Source organism: Thermobia domestica, chromosome 10 (assembly GCF_964235325.1).
Source record: "Thermobia domestica chromosome 10, izTheDome1.hap1.1, whole genome shotgun sequence".
Classification (NCBI taxonomy): domain Eukaryota; kingdom Metazoa; phylum Arthropoda; class Insecta; order Zygentoma; family Lepismatidae; genus Thermobia; species Thermobia domestica.
The window spans coordinates 16803489-16824601 of NC_137463.1; the positions used below are offsets into that span (position 1 = coordinate 16803489).

General features: G+C 37.1%; 1 protein-coding gene across 3 annotated transcripts in view; it reads left to right on the forward strand.

The window, feature by feature from the left end:
• Klp67A (Kinesin-like protein at 67A) overlaps positions 1 to 21113 on the forward strand; it is an 89650-nt gene that overhangs the window by 59552 nt on the left and 8985 nt on the right. For 2 of the 3 annotated variants that reach the window (XM_081727780.1, XM_081727781.1), the window contains exons 11-12: positions 15415 to 16378; positions 17505 to 17670. In XM_081727780.1, coding sequence (XP_081583906.1) covers positions 15415 to 16378; positions 17505 to 17670 — 1130 coding nt within the window. The remainder of the gene's footprint in view (positions 1 to 15414; positions 16379 to 17504; positions 17671 to 21113) is intronic. The other variant, XM_081727782.1, reaches the window with a different exon arrangement.

Sequence of the window (21113 nt, forward strand, 5' to 3'; positions counted from 1 at the left end):
GGCAGGTATTTCCCTCCCTCTCTGAAGTCCTTTTCCAATGGGTGTGGTAGAACGCCGCGGGGTGCCACCCTCATCCCATTTCTTTCCTCCGTTTCTGCAGAGCGGATAGATTTTCTGTAAATGTTACAAAGAAAGAATATTTGCTTCCAAGACAATTTGAAATATTTGCTTCTTGCGATTTCATGCTGTATGATGTATACTGCAAAAGCAAAGATCAGGTAGAGAACGCCAATTTCTTCATTACTAGTAACTCTAGTTAGATAATTATTGCTAACCACTAATCTCATATTAGTACGTTCCAAATCTTTGTAATAACACTGCCTCAACAGTAGAAAATAGGAGAGAGTATATACTTTGAAGAGGAGGATCAGCAATTTGATACAGATCATGGTTGAAATTTAGCTTTCCTTTGCAGCACTAAGTTTGTATGAGACGTTTGCATGGATACAAACTACAGAATTCCCTCTAGTAACTGGGATTTGAAATTCGTGACAGGTAGTTACTTTTACTTTCTGGCAACATTAGCTATTCAACACATATTTTTCTGGATGTAATAAAAAAAATCAACTTTACTTCAAGCTAAATTCAACAGATTGAAACGATGGATTGAACCCGATGAACCAACTTTCCCGTGAATAAACATACATAGGTAACATTCTAAAAAAATACAATAACCCTTCCCGTTCGTCTGTCTAGTGGCTAGCTCGCGCAACTTTGGGTCACAGATCTCGGGTTCAATACCCGGCGGAAGAGCCTTGAAATATCAACAGATCACTAAGGACTCGGATTCCACTGAAGGCTCACGTCTCTTATAACATCGGTACAGAAAGGGACAATAAACTCTAAACCCACCAAACCAACCAAGCTAATGAAGAACGGACATAGTAATGTCACTATAATTTAGACTACGTGAACGATTTTTTAAAGTTTTCATTATGGTAATAAATATAAGTGGAACTAGGGCCTCGAACATTTCTAGATCTTGTTACTCGAAAATAAGTAAATATAATATATACACATGGTGTCAGGAAATAACTTCGGGATGTGAATCCTCGGACGAAAACATGAAAAAGCCTATAGACCAACCTTGGTGCACAGTTGCGTTATTTCAGATATATTGTCCACAGAAAATTGGTCGTAACGGTACAAGAAAGCAACAACTCGAGCAATATTTTGGAGTTTTCCAAAAACGCCTTAAAGTTTTGTTGTATTTGACAGCAACATAATATGATTTAACCTAAGAAATTTAAGCGAGAATGTTTTTAGTACGGTGACCCGTAACTTTCACTTTATGTTCTCGTGTAAGGATTAAATTCCTTAAGTAATTTGATGTCGTTTTCGAACACCCTGTGAACATACATAGCGAGACCTCGGGTCACGAACTTTATATCTATTCCACTGTAGGGATGGATACGAGTGAGTTTTCTTTGAAACTCGACTCGACTCGAAGCAGACATTTTTGAGCTCGGCTCGAAAAAATTTCCTCCAACTCGACTCGAATTCAGGTCGAGTTTCGACTCGAGTCGAGTCGTGTGTAGTTTCAATTACTATTTTTAAGTATCCAACATAGATAATAGGTCAATGATACTACTATTACTTATATTATTATTATTATTATTATTATTATTATTATTATTATTATTATTATTATTATTATTATAACATCATGTATAACCAAGAAAGTAGGCGGGGTGTACCTGTATACTAAAAACTAGTTGACTTCCGATCTCGGTCACCGAGAAGTCTTCAGGAGGCAAGGACATTGTTCACGAGGATCTGGGTTTGAGTTCCGGAGAAGAAAGTATTCAGGCTCGAGCCAAAAATTGTTAAAAGTTATAGGGCGCCGGTCAAACATGTTCAAAACTGCTCGGCTCGGGTCTAGGGTTGTCAGTGGCTCGAGCGGCTTGGTTCATAGCTCATTCACTATCGAGCCGAACCGAGAAGTGAGCCAAGCCAACAGCTCACCCAACCGAGCCAACTCGAGCAATCGGCTCAGTTGAGCCGAGTCGAACCGAGGCGATGAACTCGTTTCAACGGAGCTGGCTCGAGCCGATGGCTCATCTCAGCTGAGTTGGTGAATCATCTGAGCCGAGTCGGTAGCTCATCCCAACCGAGCAAGCTCGGCCCAAAAGCTCAATTGTGCCAGCCGACGGCTCGTCTCAACCGAGATGGCTCAAGCCATTGGCTCAATTGGGCCGAGGCGATGGCTCATCTGATCCAAGCCGGATCGAGTTGTTCATTCAGTTGAACCGAGTGCCGAGCCGATTGACATCACCACTCGGGTTGGGCTTCTGCTTGAGTTCAAAAATTCGAACGTGCAGATCTCAGCTTTGAAAGTAAGAGCTACAGTATATACTTATATTGATGCTCATGACACTTGAGGCTGTCTCGTTATAAAAAATAAAAAATTATTGTCGTCTCGTTATCGAGACGAGACGAGATGCGAGTAGTGTTCCTTGTCGTGAGCAACACTAAAAGTATTTCACACTGCTGCTTACATTTCTCATGGCTTTCGCTTTCCAGTCTAATCAGACCATTATTTCAAAACGAGTTAAAACGAGCTGAACGAGCGAGCCATTTAACAAACTCCACTCACTCGAAACTCGACGTCAAAAACAGTGACTCGGCTCGGAACTCCACTCGATAAAATTACCTTTGACTCGACTCTAAACTTTACTCGAGTTTCGAGTCGAGTCGAGTGTTAGCTCGACTGGTGCTAAAATTATCCAAAGATCCAAAATTATTTTCCTATTGAAGTTCATAGAATTTGTATGTGTATGTTAAACAAACAATTGATTTAAACCAATAAAATAATATAAATGGTTCAGAATCAGAGTGAACTCAATTGATTCATATCTTTATTCACTTCTTACATTTATATGCAAATTAAATTAGGTCGCTAAATTTTTGACTCTGTGAACTAACTTGGAGGAATAAAGTATATCTTCTGTACTTTGTACTGATTTAACTTGTGCGTTTTTTTTTTTTTTTTCTCTCTCTTCTCGTAAAGCGATTCTTAAAATGGTCACAAGTACAGTACATGCAATATCAGTACAATATATCTTTATCAGGTGTTCTCCGTGGATGAGTCTGTAGAATTGTCACTTTTGTAATCAGGCAGGGGTCCCAGGTTTGAGCCCAGCTAGAGGACAATTTCTCTCCGATTCAAACCGAGTAATGGTTTGTAACCCACTTTAAACTGTAGGTCCCGTCCTTCATAACCCCCCTGTTACATAAGAACGGGCTAGAAAATACTTATTTCTATCCATATGTAATCTAAATAAATTAAAAGTTTTGTAGCCATGGCCCCTTCTTTAAAAAAAATGAATAACTGCAACTTGAGGGTGCTAATTCGACTGATCTCGGTCTCAATCTTAAGAAGTGACCGCAAACCGGTCCAACTCGAGGTCAAAGGTCAACTAGCTGTTTTCGCTCAGAATCAAGACTTTCATTACAAAAATGTTTTATACTTCCCGCTTTATCCCAACTTAGGCTCTAGCCCAATCTATCTTATTCTCTTATCAATTTCTTAACTGTAACTGTATGAACCAAATAACCTCTCAGATGTTTAAGATTTTTTATCCCTTATTACAAATCTAAAGTATGTTTTATTCATGCAAATAATCTTATGTATTAGCTTCCCTAACTCACTCCTTTGTTCAGACACGCTACTCGGTTTGGCTTATTTAATCTTGAACAGTAATGAATGGGCAGACTAGTAAATAATTTGTACTCTACTGGTAAATCATTTGTAAAACTAGTTTACATATGACCTCGAGTTTGACTTATTTTATTATTTAAAAAATAGAGGCCACGATTATCCACAAGATAAAGAAAATGGTTCAAAAACAAGTAGCAGTGCCACGTGTACATCACGCAGAAGAGTTTGGTGTCTGTGGTACGATATTTTCACAATTAATATTGAAACTGTAAATTGTAGTAGATTTCTACCACTTCCGGTTTTAGTAGAGAGATTAGACTAGAGACGAAATATATTCCTGGAACGCCTAATAAATTGTAGAAAACCGCTTCTTATCTATTACAGTTTTTATTCTATAGCCATCAAAGTTAAAATCGGTAGTAGTTGATTTCCACATCTTTTGGAAGACAGAATATAGTAGTTATTTTTAGAAAGCTGAATAGAAAGCAAAAACCCGCTTCATTCCTGTTCTATGGAGATCACTATTGAAACCGAGCTTTCAATTGAAGATCACAAGAAGAGATGAAAGGTACACCTGAGACGCTTGAGAGCTGCTCGATTGGAAGAAACCGTTTTCATCTATTTTTTTGACCGTTTTTGCTATATATACAGGTGTAGATCAATATTTATTGAAAGCAGAAATTATAGTTGATTTGAACCATTGTAGGTTGTAGTAGAGTTAATAATAGAGTTAATAATATATTCTTACGAAGCAGAAAACCTGATCTCACTACATATTGCCGTTTTTGATCTATGGTGATCAAAGATCAAACCAGAAATGGTTTATTTAAATCACTTCCGGTTTGGGTAGGTAGTTTTAATGACAAATAAAATTCCTTACTTTTGACTATATTTTGAGCAAATTTGGTGATGATCCATCAAGCAGTTCTTTAGTTTTTTCTTTTACTTTTTCTTTCTTTTTTTTCACACACATGCACACACAGGTATGGTAAATATATAAAGGAGTAGGTAAACCAAATTCTAGTTATTCAAAAACCAAACAAGGAAAACTTGGTTTTTGCCACCCCTGCATACAATTAATCCATTCTAACCACAGAAACGTTGCACTGTCTGTTTTGTATGATAAATAATATAAAATGAAATGAAACCTATCCTTCCAGAAAACAAAAGATAGGTAAATAAGAAACATTTAGACTTTTCTTCGTTGTATAGTTTTGAGTGGCAGAGAGGTGAAAGCTACTGCTTGGAAGAAGAATCCATCCGTTTCAAGGCATGGGCGCCGATCCTGGGGGACCAAGGGGACCCGGGACCCCCCAAAGCACATGTGGGCCCCCTTATTGTATTTAAGAATATATAATATTTGGAATAATTTGAATGCAATTTGTTTTAAAATCCTCATATATGCCTTCTCCATCTAAATGAGGCCCCCCATTTTACAGAGAAATCGGCGCCCTTGTATACAGGTGCGGATCCGAGGGAAGGCTATAGGAGCTATAGTCCCCCCTTAACGATCAGGTATACGCTGGTTAAAATGGGCTTCAATTCTGCTTTACACTGGATAAAGCTGCAAGCTATGGTTTAGCCCCTCCCTTGTTCATATCCTGGAACCGCCACTGTATCTATCTATCGATCTATCTATCTATCTATATATATATATATATATATATATATATATATATATATATATAGGGCCGGATTTAGGGACTGCAAAAAAGGTGCACTTCCCCCCTTTGTTGTAAATATACACTATCTAAAATGAGAAGCGAGCAGTGAAAATAGCAACACATTCCGAAACTTTTTGCCATCATGTATCTGTTTGGGGCTTAAAAGAAAGCAGAGCTTTGCAAAAGCATGATTTTCTGAAGGTTGAAGGAAAAGAATTCACCAAGCAAAATAATATAACTTTTGTCAAGCAAGTAAGAAAACATAAGGCAAGAGGACAGAAGGACATTTTTGTCCTGCATTCCACTTGCGTCCCAGTTTAAAATATTTCGGCCAGTAGTTACTGAAAAAGAAGATACAACGTACAAGACAAGTCGAATCGAGACTGTCGGCGACCGAGCCCAGACATAATATATAAGATCTTTATTCCTTAAGCGATACTTGGAAACCAAATTTGATTTAAATCTGACCAATAGTTACCGAGAAATAAAGTACAACATACAAACAGAGCCGAACCGAGCCTGTCCTTTGCCGAGTCGGCCACCAAGTATAGAGATGTTTATTCTTTGGATAATGGGCTATCTGCACACCAAATTTCGATGATATTTGGCCAGTAGTTACGGAGAAATAAAATAGAACATACAAGGCAAGCCGAGCCGAGCCTATCGCCGACCAAGCTCGGCCATCACATGTAGTGATTTTTATTCCTTAGATGATTGGGTACTTGTACATCTAATTTGGTTTAAATTTAGCTGGTAGTTACCGAGGAATAAAGTACTACATACACACATACTTAATTACATCTGGAGTAAAACTACAAGCTCCCTTATGCTTACTAAGGAAACTAAAAAGAAAAGTTCTAACATTACAAATGGAACATACTTCATGTAAGCAGAATCCACTTTCAACATTACAACACTAATGGGTAGAGTTTGAGGCGGGTGAGCCCCCCTGACTACGCCACTGCACTTTTGAGACACTTGAGAGCTATCCGAATGGAGAAAACTGCTTTCATCTACCGCTCTTGCTCTATGTAGACCAATATTTATTGAAACGAGAAATTATAGTTGAATGAAACACTTCCGGTTTTATTAGAGAGTTAATAATAGAGATTAAATATGTTCTTACGAAACTGAAACCCGGATCTTAATACGTATTACGTTTTTCGATCTATGATGATCAGGATCAAACCGGAAATGGTTTCTTTAAACCACTTTCGGTTTGAGAAGACTATTTTAATAACAAACTCACTTCCTAATTCTTGACTCTGTATTTTTACCAAATTTGGTGATGATCCATGAAATACTTTATTTATTTATTTATTTTTGTCACACACTAACACACGCGAATAAGGTAAATATATAATGGAGTTTTGATAAACCAAACTCTAGTTATTAAAAAAAAAAAAAAAAAAAACGAAAACTTGATTTTTGTCATCCTTGCACACAATTAATCCGTTCTAACCACAGAAACATCGCACTGTGTGCGTTTTTGTGATAAATATTATAAATTGAAAAGAAATCTATCCTTCCAGAAAACAAAAGAAATAGCCAAATATATAAGAAACATTTAGACTTTTTTTGGTTTACATTTGTGAGTGGAAGAGATTAAAGCTACTGCTTCGAAGGAGAATCCATCCGTTTCAACCAACAAAAGATGTAGAAAAGCAATTGGAAAGACATTCCATACTGAGGTTTCAAAGATCATTATCTTTGTTCTACGAAGTATTTTGTTGACACGTGAATCATACCAACTTACGCCGAAAAAGCATATTCAGATAGTTGTGTCGTAAAGTTGTGGGAAATCAGTGGGAAGTGGGAGGTGGGAGTGGAAAGGGAGACTGCTCAAGGCATAAATGATTATGAAACTGGAGGGGTAGACACGGGTTTCACTTTTCAAATTGTCGTAATTCATCCCTCCTCAGCATTTGTTCTTCAAAGAATGTCATCCATAGTAATTCATGAGATTTGCAAGTGGTCTTTTAACTCTTTACCTGCAGTAACTCAATACGGAAGAATGCATTACAATTAATCCAAGTAATTAGGTGCAAAATTGTGACAGTCATCTGAATTGTATTACTCTTTGGCAACAAAATTACCAGTTCCTAAATGCAGTATTTTCTAAGATATTTATGAATTAAATTTTACATGTTATCTTATAAAGATTCTGAAGCCTCTGATGATGGGAAGTCATCCCCTTAAGCTGTAGGTCATGTCTGACAGTGGCGTAGTCAGGGAGAAACACCCGGCTCAAGCCCCCCTCCCCATTAATATTGCGATGTTGAAAGTGGATTCCGCTTACATATAGTATGTTCTATTTGTGATCCTGATGTTAGGACTTTTCTTTTTAGTTCCCGGCGTAAGCTGACCGGAAGTTGTACTTTTACTCCAGATGTGCTGTAATTATGTGTGTGCATATGTAGTATTTTGTTCCTCGGTAACTATCAGCTAAATTTAAACCAAACTTGATGCGAAAATACCCAATCATCTAAGGAATAAAGATCACTACATGTGATGGCCGAGCTCGGCCGGCGATAGGCTCGGCTCGGCTTGCCTTGTATGTTCTATTTTATTTCTCCGTAACTACTGGCTGAATATAATCGAAATATGGTGCGCAGATAGTCCATTGTCCAAAGAATAAAGATCGCTATACTTTACAAAGCGACAGGGCAAAGGACAGGTTCGCAACAACAAAAGAACTACGAATATATTTCGTTTGATAGAAGGTGAAGGGGCTGAAGTATAATCTTGGGTGTGACAATGTGTTCATTTGGCCCTGTACATTGTCAGTTATTCGCTTCAAACGCCATATTTCTTACCTTTTCATGCCGGCATATGTAATGACTTCTATATATTGATTTGCTATATATTACAGGCACGTCACGAAACCTCAAGTCTGAATCCAGCAACAAGATTTTTTTTTTTTTTTTTTTTTTTTTTTTTTTTTTTGCAAGATATAATTTATGCAAATGTCTATCGCCAAACTGAAATATTCAGTCATCATTGGCGATCTGGCGATCGAAAATTCCAACCTGGCGACCAATTTGGTACATGGTTTTGTTTTATATTACTTAGGCACCAGACAAGGGTTGGAAAAAATAGTTTTATTTTTTTAAAAAAAAGAACAAAACATGTGTTTAAAACATAAAAAAAAAATGTTCAAAACGTTTTAAACATGTTTTAAAACACAGACGAAAAAAAAACATGTCAAACATTTTGAACAGTTTAAAACATGATTTTTAACATGTTTCAAAATCATGTAATAACTTATTTCTTAGGACTTTTTGCTCTTTACTAGCAACCGACCTTTTCATTTATTTTATCCTGATTAATAACACTGTGCTGGGTACAGAATATTTCAGTATAGATTAGTAATTCTCAACTTATTTCATATTCCAACCCCTTTTTATTACACCCTCTTGCCAGTGATTCTCATAAGTACTTTCTTGGTTGTAATTAGCTTTTTAGGTAGATTTTAAAATCTTCCTACTGTGGAGATTTTACACAATCTATCAATATGCATGGTGAAACAAAAGTCCTCACCACCCTTGTGCGTTAAGAACGGGTTGAGGGAGAATGATGAAACTTTTAAGTGGTCTGACACATCAGATAGTGCTATCAAGCATCATGGCTGCCATTTTTTATTGGAATTCAAAATTTCAAATACAAATGGAGTCATGTTACGTGTTTTAAGGCTAGAACTTTACCAGAAATACGCTTGTGCGGTTACTTTAGCCTTAAAACAAGTCATTTCGGAGTTACTGCTTCTGAAAATTTCCTAATTATGCTCTTAGGGGCTAAGATCGCGTTTCATGGAGGCGGGTGTGATTTTTAATTGCAAAAATTTGATTACTATTTCAGAACACTCATACTAATGAAATTATCTTAAAATAATAAATTTTCGAAAAGTAATGATAGTTTGAAGCACACTTCATGTTGTGCTAACTTTAGAATATTTTCTGCAAGCCTATGTAATTGGTTGTTTTTTAAGTCAATAATTCATTGAAGAAAAGTAATATATGAGGCGTTCAGAGCACTATGGATCCAAGTCCATTTTCAATAAGGTTCAGGTTTGCTCAGCAAATGAATTCTATTTCCAAACGTAATATTTTCGCAGTCAAGAGTCCGCAATAAGTATAACTAAAACCACGTTAAAGGCCGTGGGATAGTTTCATATGACAGCCGCTAGATAGGGGCGTTAATGGGGCAGGAGGGCATCCGCCCCCACCCCACCCTGAATTTCAGACTTTGGGGGCAGTAAGGCAGTTTTAAAAACCTTTCGATAAGCAAGATCCAACAAAATAAGTTTGAGGTCCTTACACCGAATAAATAAGGAGGAAATACAGATGATCGAAACTGGAAAGTTGTTCCAAATGATGTCGTTTTTTTCTTCCCGTAAAACTAATGTTAAGCGATTCCAAGTTGTACGGAGACTGACAAGGTACATTCGCGAAGTGTCCCCTCGGAATTCGTGTAACATTGATTCAAATGCAAAGTTCTCCGTGGCCCAATGTGTATTGTACTAATTTAAGCGGCCCATACCGGTAATTTCTATATTTATGGGCCTTCATATATCCGGAATTCAATCATACACTACTATAACACTCGGACACAAAGTTACTTTTAGTTTCTTTAGATTTCACTGGACATGAATATGGGCATATGCAGAACAAATTGAATCAAGTACTCCTTCTCTGACATATGTTACCCACCTTGGCCGCCATTTTGGATTTAACTTTCGGTTTTTCAAATGGCAATAGGTTCAAATGATACATCAAATTAATGTAAACTTTTCTCGGAATTTCATTGGTGTACTGAGTTCTATCGTAGCTTGTATATACCATTAAATGTCAAGCACTTCATATTGAACCAAATAGAAAGTTGTGCAGGGCCCCGTGTGTATATGCAATCTTTTATATGTTATCGTTGATGAAATATTCTCTGAACTTATATACATGCAGACACACAGATGTCAATACGGAAATGGTAGGTCTTCACCCAAATCTGGCCGTATCTGGATCTACATTAGGCATTTTGACAGTAATACAATACTTCCTTATTATAGTATAACATGGAAGTAATAACAATCACTCATGGAAATGTAATAAGATTATGACACCTATGTTGTAAGGAGTTTACCAGTTAGAAATTGTTTTGATTTGTCAACACCAAAAACGTAAGCGTAACTGATATTAACCTGCAATGTCTATTCGCAAAGTGGCTGGAGGGAATGAACATGTAATACCTTCCAAATGGTACAAGCTACGGTAAAATACATTACACCAGTGAATGTAAAGGTAAATGTCCGATGTAACACTTGCACCTATTTCCATTTGAAAAACCAAAAGTAAAATCTAATATGGCAGATCTAAGATGGCGGCCGGGATGGGTAACATGTGTCAGGAGCAGTACTTGATCCAATTTGCTTTTCATATGCCCATATTCATGTCCAGTGAGTAACATCTAAAGAAACTAAAATGAATTTTGTGTCCGAGCGTTATGGTAGTGTATGATAGAATTCCGGATATATGAAGGCCCATAAATATGCCAATTACCGGCATGGGCAGCTAAATTTAGTACAATACACATTAGACAGCAGAGAACTTTGTATTTAAATCAATTTTACACGAATCTCGAGGGGACACTTCACGAATGTACCTGGTGAAAACCAACATGTAGGCTACTATATCAACGAATGCCTGCGATATATTAATTTCAGAACCGCAGTTTAGAACCGCAAGAACCCTATGTTTGTTTTCTGAATACAACATGAAAAAATTGTTTCCATGATAATTCTTTTATTTACTTTTTAATATCAGTTCTACAAGGGGTACAACCTTCGACTATGACACTTTCTCGCAAGTTAACTTATAAGCATTTAAACAATACAATGAACATTAAAAATCAAAGGGAGAAAAAGAGACAAAATAAACTGTAGATTACCATATTGCCACGAGAAGTCAAAACATTCACATGAGAAGAAAATAGTCTTCTGAATGGGTAGCACTTTTTGACAATTTTCTTTCTCTGGCAGTTTTTTTTTTTTTTTTTACAAAAATAAGATAAAATAGAAATATGTTTAAAGGTGCAAAGGTGCACGTGCACCCCCTTCCTTGTAAATATACACTACATAAAGTGAGAAGCTAGGAGTGAAAATAGCAACACTTTCCGAAATTTTCCTCTGTCATGTTTCGATTTGGGCTTAAATCAAAGGGAAGTTTTGCAAAATCGATAGTTTAAGTCAATTTTCTAAAAGTTCAACAAAAGGATTCACCGAGAACAGATACTTAGGATATCCAGGGCATTTCCTCATTCACACCACAGGTGCCTAAAGGCATTTAAAAAAATCCAATTCAATTCAAATGTAGGCCTACTGGTAGTTATTGGTGCACCCCTCAGAAGATCCTTTCTACCAAATCTTGTGTGTTGGTCCCCCTTGATGAGTTTCTCGCTACGCCACTGATGTCTGATATGTATTTGATTTATAAACTAAATTGCTTGCAAGCAAATGAAATGTCCTTCCTGCTTCCCTGGGGGCCAGTATATGTGTAACTTTGGTGAATGTAGCTCCGGGTTCGATCCTTGTTGGGAAGTGAGCTCGAGCTTCAACCACATTGGTCAGTGCAAGACTGTTGTAAAATAAACATATATGGTGACTACCGGCAGTGAACTCCTTCATGCCTAAACGCTTAGCGTACGCGCCTTTCGCCTGGAAGACCCGGGTTCGATTCCCGGCGTGAGCACATGTGGTTTCGATTCCATGTTAATCAGTAGGTCCCGTCTCATAAAGCCTCGCTGCCGAAAAGGACGTTAAACTCCAAATCAACTCAACTATCGGCAGTGTCATCGCAAGAAGTAAAAATCTTATCAATAAGCTTACATTAAAAACTTCACTCTTTGATCATTTCTCTTTTTCCTCTTTTTAAATAAAGAGCAATCAAAGTAATGCTATTCTCAAAGGACATGTACCTGAGGGCTTAAGGCAGCGTATATAAAATTACCGTGGTATTTTAATGTGATTACTAATTTCCTTCTTACAGAGAAGAAAGCTCGATCACTGATTTTCCCCCGTGCTAAATCATTATACTTATTTTTCATTATAATTTTAAAATAGAAAACAATAGCAATGAAATATAGGACTCGGGTTTTTTAAAAATCCACTTTCTCTTTCGAAAACTGTATCTAACTAACTAAAAGGGAAGATAACTAAATAACGAACAAATAAACAAATCTCCTATACTTTTAAAACACAAATGTAGGTAATTTGTATGCATGCTTGCTTTGTTGAATTTATTGAATGATATGTTAAAATTTCAAGTTACGAAATAGTCTGCAACAATACAGAAGTAATAATGGTCATGACGATGATAAATACGTTTTTCAACATTAAAAATGTACAGAAAAGTAACACAGTATGAAATTTAAAATTGTAGATTTATAGTAGAGGTTCATAGTAATGTGAAATATAAATATACATTTTCCCCTGTCTTGCAATTTGGTTCGTATAGAATTAATAATTTGTTTCGATTTTCTCGCGGCACACCAGCGGCCCATTCGCGGCACACCGGTTGGGAAACGCTGGCCTAAGGTGTTTACTGAATCTTAAGTATGAGGAAAAAGAAAACAGACTGAAAAACGTGGAATTTATTTACTAGTATAATGGAGATTCTTTTAAAGCCAACCTTAGACTCCCTGTCGCCAAGGATGTTTAAACGTTACTCAAGCGTAACTCCAAGACCATCAGAATTGAAGAAGATGAAATACAGGTACAAAAGGTAACCGATAAAGAAAAGAGAAACATAGAAATGGTACTCATCATAACAAAAATATGTCTACTTACACAAAAATGTTCTGCAGAATTTCAATACGTTTCATATCGCTAAAATCAAGGAACAAAACCCTTTGGGTTCGAGAGAGAACTGGTATTCAGTGGAACCAGTTTTATCTTAACAATCTCAAGCAGGTACGACATACGTGGGTATTTCGAGTAACGCTAATCCCTTGGTGACCGTAACTACAATACCAAAATGCAGAATGTTCCATTGAGTAACGTTACTCAGCGTAACATAATTCAGAGCGTACCATTTTAAAAGTTACACTGACCAATAACGTTATTAAGTAGGTGCAGAAATGGGTTACAAAATAGTAACCGTAACAGATAACAAATTGTAAATATTGCACATTTCGTTAAGTTATCCACCCTTGAATTTATTTCGTTTTTATTTGCTTTTGAATTGCTTGCTTTATCTTTCGAGTTTTTATTTTTTGTTGTTTAATTAGTACAGTAACCTAACGTTCTTTCGTTTTACTGAGGCGATCTTTATTGAGTTGTAAGTACTTGCTCATAGCATGTTGGGAAGGGCACAAATAACTTCTTTGTTAACGTCTTCATTTATAACTCTCGCAATCAGTCATCCTCGTTGGCTCAGTGGTAGAGCGTTCACCTCTGGTGCATGGGGTTCTTGGTTCGATCCCAGATCGCGCCAAGTGAGTTTTGTGGTGGATAAACACCGTGTGTGCGTGTTTTTTCGGGCTTCTTCTGTTTCCTCCCACTTTCTGCATTCCATCATTTCATTCATTTCTCATTATCACTGTCTCCTTTAGCCCTGTCCGGCATAATTGTGGGACGTAAAGCTCAAAGATTTCATTTTTCTCGCAGTCAGTCATCGATGATCTTTTAATTATATAATTTATACTTGCGTCACACGTCAATTAAAACTGTCACGTTTTGACGAGAATTAACATTCCAATATAAACCATAATATTCGCATACACGATGTTAGTACTGCGTATCATGCACATGGCACGCTTACTTATTGCATTTCAAGGTTATTTTTCGCACAGTGAGTGCCTGGAAGGGGAGAGAGGGAAGCTGGAGTCTTTCCGACCAGAATACATGCGAGTAAACGAAAAGTGTTGTGGTGTTTGTTTGTTAACAGCGGAAGATGAAACTGAGATTTTCGTAGTCGTACTGTACGTAGAAATGTTATATAATTATGATATGGCATCAAGTTCATAGGATTATTTCTCTTCTTGCATAATAATGCCTGTGCTCATAGGTCATGATTATATACGACATGGTCCAAAAAATTTCGAACTGGGACATTGCGTTATTCATGATACTGCCCGGTTCTGCTTTTATGTAATTGTGCAATATTTCGCGAAGTGGAATGACTGTTTAGTGAAAATCAGATCGAATATAGCTGTTAAGAATGCAGTGCCTCTTCCTCTTTTTTTCTTAGCTCAACACCTTCTATAATACGGCCACTGACTAGTGGGTGTTGCTGTTAGACAACTTCTTAAATTGTCACTGGATTTACTTTTAGGGTCGTCTTTTTCACCTCAATCATAAGTTGGTGGGCAACATAGAAATTTTAAAACTTTTCTCTCCCTTAGGAGAGCTGTTTTATAATATAAGGTTTCTTCTTCGTGAATGCATCTAGATATTCTATCCTTAGTCTTCCTGTTCCTAGTTTTCCTTCTATCAACACTGTGGTCCAATCAGAGTGCCGAATAAGATGGTCAAGTATGCGGTTTTCTTCTTTCTCCTATTATCTGCATGATCTGTCGTCTTTCATTAGCTTCCTTCCCTTTATTCGGTCCATGATATGCGCAGCATTCTGCGCCAACACCACATTTCAAATGCTTCCAGCTTGGATATTTCAGCTTTTCTCAATATGTCTGATCCGTAAAGCGCCACGCTCCGTACCAGAATCTTAATAAATGGTTTCCAACGTCCAACGACATATTTCTTGATTTTAGTAGTTCTCTTTTTCTATTGAATGCTTGTTTAACGTGCGATATTCTTGTACTTACGTCTTTCATACTTCTTTCGTCCAAGGATATTAGACTTCCTAAATAGGGGAACGTCCTACTTTTAGAATAACTTATCACTTAACGTGACCCATTTTAAGTTGACAGATAAAAGTTTTATTTTAAGTTTTTTTTTTTTTTTTAAGTAAATATGATTTATTAGTCTGAAAAAATATTGACAGGAAGATTAACGAAAAAATGTTTCTAAAGCTTGTGTCAACATAGAAATGTCATTGAAGTAATTCTTCCATGCTTCATAATTTACTTTGTATATTTCAGAAACTTGTCCGAATGCTGGAAGGAGTAAAAGATGTGAATTGGGCAGACGAAGAGAGTGGTAGAAGAAGTAGTGGTGAAATGAGCATCACGAAAATGTGTAGTTTGCCCCTGTCACTCCTCAACAATACGTACGCAAAAGTCAATGAATTGGAAGAACTGGACATTCTCAGTGAAAAGTTGCATTGGAAGGAGAAGACAGTGGTACCCCAAGAAACTAAAGACACTGAATCGCGTATTTCTGTTGCAGAAATAAAAACAGAATCCAAACTGTTGCGCGAGTACCTTGCGAAAAAGGATGAGGAAAACCTTAATAAAACAAAAGAGACTTTGTGTGTTGTGAAGTCTGAGGAAAATGTGTGTAGTAATGTGAAGTCTGAGGAAAATATGTGTAGCAGTGAAGCTGTTAATTGTTATTCAGAGGCAGAGTCGAAAGAGACAAAACCAGAAATACCAAGAACAGACTCCGATTGTGACCGACAAGTTCCAGTGATGAATGGCGACGCAGCGCGTAGTGAGTTAAGTGATAATGAGAATGATGATGATAAGAAAAGTGATAGCGACGACGATGTGTTCAGAAACAAGATTCTTGAAGATACTTTCACGGTTTTGGAGAACGGGAAAAGTGACGAAGGGAACACTACGTTTAGTTTACCGTCTGAAAATGAGAGACAGACTCAGATAAAAGTAACTGTTTCAGAGTATGAGAAAAGTGACTCAGGAAACACTACGTTTAATCTGCCTTCTGAAAGTAAGGAAGATACACAGATTAAAACAGAACCGAAAGCTTTATTTAAATTGCCGAATAAGGTTCCTGATCCCCAACCTTGTAACAGGGTGAATGAAGGCCGATCATCCAACGGCATGTTTGTTCAAAGCACGTTTAAGCCAAATGTCCCACGCTTTAATTTTCATTCTTACAGTAAAGAAAATTACTCAGCTAATAGGATGGGATATAGAGCCTCAGGTAAGTCTAAATGTTAAAATTAGTAGTGTGAGTTGTGTGTATGGTATATTTGTATGATTGTATCACAGCTAGGAGTGCTTGACCTCTTGTACTGTAGAAAAACGAAGGGAAGGGAAGTGTTCGCGGTGTTATCTAACCCATAGCCAGCATAACTTTGAAGTATGCGTTTCATGTTGATGAATCTTTTCTGCTATTTCTTGAATTTTATTACGTACTAGCTTCTTGAACTCGCTTCGCTGGGAGGGGCCGCGGTGACTCAAAGGTAGAGCGTTCACCTCTGGTGCTTGGGGTCCCGGGTTCGATCCCAGCCCCCGCCAAGTGAACTTTGTGGTGGACAAACACCGGGTGCGTGGGTTTTCTCGGGGTTCTCCCGTTTCCTCCCACTTTCTTCATTCATCACTCATCATCACCGTCTCCTTTAGCCTAACCGGCATAACCGTGGGACGTAAAACTCAAAGATTTCATTTCATTTTTTTTCATCATCACCGTCTCCCTTAGCCTCGGTGCATAATCATGGCACGTTAAACTAAATATTTAATTTTTTTCGCTTCGCTAGAATCATCTGAAGTAAATAAATTTCTAACTGAAAATTGAAAATAAATAAAAATTACTTTTTAAGCTCTAATATGGTAAGAAAGTTAAAAAAGTAACATATAAGATAAACAAATTGTAAACAACACGGCGTTAGTGTAACAATGAAAACAGTAGAATAGTGGTTGTCTTATACAGGGGTAGTGCAAGTTTTATGGTAGCGACAGAGCACATGCACAGTGGTTCCATGAAAAGGGTGGTGGTTTAATACTGGAAGAGCTGTATACCAGTTGGCCGGAGAGGAGTGTATTGATAGCAACTACCTTCTTGAGATGGTTCAATCCATGACGCCATGTACCATATATACTAATACCAAAAGACAAGAAAACTCAACTTACGTACCCGCAGTTTAACAGTTCGCGTGACAGAACAATATCAAACGACTGACATCGCTCTACTTTCATTTTTGTTCTTTGGTACTGTATGGGTGGATTCTCGGTTTTGTAGTATAGTGTTAAAAGAATCCCTTTTATATTTTCGTCTTATGAATAAAAGTTACATTTTTTTTTAAAATGTTTGTTCGTATTATTTTTAGCAGGAAATTTACTCCAGAGAAGCTATTCGACTGGAGGACAGAAGCCCTTGGCTCGTGCGAGTACTGCATTTCATTCTCGACCCAGTCCATACTCCAAAACACCTGATAGAGGATTCGACTATCCTTATCGACGACCATATGAATCACCTAGGAACCGTCTACCATTGTAAGTATAGTATTTAGAAAAGTTTGTTTCTTTTCTTTACAGCTCGCGCCAATTGAACTTTGTGGTGGACAAACACCGTATGCGTGAGTTTTCTCGGGGTTCTTCTGTTTCCTCCCATTTTCTTCATTCCACCGTTTCATTTATTTCTCATAATCACCGTATTCTTTAGCCTAGTCGGCATAACGTGGGACGTAAAACTTAAAAATTTCAGTACTTTTTTTTTTTTTTTTTTTTTTTTTTTTTAAGTTTAATTGAATTACACAAATTGTACGACCACTGCTGCAAACTTTCCCGCTTCTGTTTTCAAAATGGATATTGCATAATGTCAGTGTGTACGGTTAATACTGAAATCTGTATTGTGTGAGTCTAAACAAAATTCTTTAGAAAAACTTTGTCAGAAGAAAATTCACGTCATCAGTAAACTATTTCTAGAAGTGGATTATGCCCATGATTTTCATCCGCTGGTCCGTCAAATTATTTTGTTGGTCCACATTAGCAGGTGTCCTATGGCATGATGCCGTGTCATCCAGTAGACTTTTTTCTGATGTAACTCTCAATCCCAGATTCGAAAACAAGTCACTAATCGGTTTCGGTTATCTGTGAGTAAAGATTCCGATTTGAGCAGAATTTTTTTTCCATGCATAACAATTTATTCTGCTGTCTGTGCAATTGATAAAATACAGGAAAAGATTAGACGTTTGATATTGTTCTTCGTTTTGCAGGTTTGAAAATAAACAACGGCATATGTTGCGCAGAATTTCTGAAAGAAATATTACGGATTTGTTAGTAGTTTGTTAAAAGAAAGAAGGAGGAAAAAAACTATTATATCGTCTTTAATGCAAATGCACTTGACAAAAGCACAATAATTTCGAATGTGCTTGTTTTACTTCATTATGAGGAACAATTCATACATTACTCGTTTTATACACTTACCTATACTATTTGCTTATATATATATATATATCTTTCTCGACATGACAAACAAGTGTTGAAACACTAAACCAAGCACAAATTTTTGCATGCGATCTGAAAATACCCGAGACTTGCCTCAGTGTTTGTAGATTCGCTATCATTTTCCAATTTTCTAAGGTAATGTACAAATAAAGCCCAATATCAAAATTCTTTCTTCCTAGTGCAAATAAAGTAATTGTAAAACAGTCTGGTCAGTGTATTGGACCCTATAGCAGAACATGCCGCGATCTGTGATGTGATCGCAGAAAATTTGCCGCGCATGTGCAGAAAAATTGCCAGAGGAAAAAGAATTTACAAAATACGGTGCATCGTATCATAAATATTTTGAATTAAAAAAAAAATTAAAAAAAGAAAAACTTTCAAAAAATGTGACTTTACAGGTTGTAACTCTAATTAGGGATACCGCTGAAAACTGTTTATTATGCTTCATGTAACACTGTAATAAAAACACGACAGTCTCATCTTGATTTTTATTTTGTAATTCCTGCAGACAATTTTTGACTTACAAAAGCTCATCGCAGAAAGACAAAGAAAGATGCTCCCATCGGGGTATTGGATATGTTGCTTATCGTGGCATAATTTGAACTAATTGTATGACACATACAATTTCCATACTATTAGGAATGGAAATCCGGACTTATCGAGGAATCAGATATCCGAAATTCAAATCTAGATGCGAGGATAATTTGCAAATATCAAGGTTCCCACTGATCTGGAAATGCCATAGAATTGAGCTTACTCGTAGAAAAGTTCTTGAATTTTAAATACGGAGACTTTTACTTCTCAGAACTTTTTTCTTCTTCTTTACCCGGTTATTTAGTAGAGGATATTCTACAAAATAGTTTGTTTTGCAGAACTTCCCTACGTACACAAACTACATACATAGCAAACGAGGAATTATTTGGTCGGGAAAAATATAGGTGCTTTTTATATTTTGTATGGACCCGAGAGTTTGTAAATCAGGACTTGGAAAAGTTAGGGAATTCATGCTTGACAAATAAGTGTGAACCCTGAAATATACAGTAGTACAATGCATGTGTGTATAAGGGAACACCATAGTCTAGGGGTTAGAGCGTTGGACTCACGTCCGCGGGGGCCCGGGTACGATTCCTGGCCGATGCTTCCCAATTTTCAGCGTCCACCCAGCATCGTGAGGCAAACTGGGCAGTCACGTGAAAGAAAGACGTGACTGTCACTAGGTCATAGAAAGCTCCTGATGCACCTGTTAGGCTAGAGCAGGCTTAGGCTCACAAATGGGCTGTTACGCCAAGTGGCTTGGTGTGGTACATGTACATACAGTGAAACCTGTCAACTTGGCCACCTCTCTAAGTTGGCCACCTGCTTATCTTGGCCTAGTTCGTCTTGAACTTGCATTTTCCCATAAGACATTCGTTACTTACTACTCTATAAGTTGGCCACCTGTCTATCTTGGAAGTTGGCCACACTGAAGCATTGTTTATCCTATGATAATGATAAATTTACTTGCGTATCTTGGCCACGCAAAATACCGTTTTGTTATTTTTCTTAACTCTTTCGTATTCCCATATGAGAGGCAGATGTTCTGTATTTGTGATTGGAGAAAAGAAGCTAGGATTCGCGCGATTTGCTCTTGGAGGTCAATGGCCAGAAGACTACCCTGATAAAGGGCTGGTGAAGGAAGATGTGAATAAGAAAAAGCACGTACAGGAATTCAGGAAATGATTACACGTATTTGTTTACCCTGTCTGTTTTGGTAAAACCATTAGCTATATCAGCTCCTCTCATCAGTGGGGAGCTTTAGTAATGCCGGAAAATTCTCAAGGTTAAAACTAACCATCTCAGTTGTCAACTATTGGCACCTGTCGGCTTGTCAAAAGATAGCGGAGTTTTTGAGATATGAATTCCCTCAATATTTTCTCAAAACATCTTTTGCTCCAAGGAAAACGCTTCTAGCTCATTAACAAGAGGTAGTTGACTACAATATTAGAATGTGCATATCTGCCAAAAAGAATAAAACAAATACGTCTAGAATGAACCACCATTCAATAACAACTGAAAAGAAGTCATATAAATTGCGTATGAATTTCTCAACTTATAACTTAGCTTTTCTTGTTTTCAATCTGAATAACTCAGTGTGCTATAATATCAATTTCAGTAAACTGCTTACATACGCTTCTATTTCATGATTGTTTGTGTTATTATGTTTTCAATTCGAATAATCCAATGTACCAGACTAGTTTTCAGGAAGAGAAAGGTATGCACATATATTAAACATACTATAGTAATATTTTCTGGAACTGTATATTTTTATGATTACTCTATATGCATTATTTATAAGTAGCTGTCGTGCCACTGCTTATTAAAATTTTACAACCAAGTAATACTAGAAATCTTATTCTAAAAATACACCAATCACACTTGTTTTCTGTAAGTTGGCTACCTGTCTTAAGTTGGCCACTTATCGATGGAACCGATGGTGGCCAACATAGACA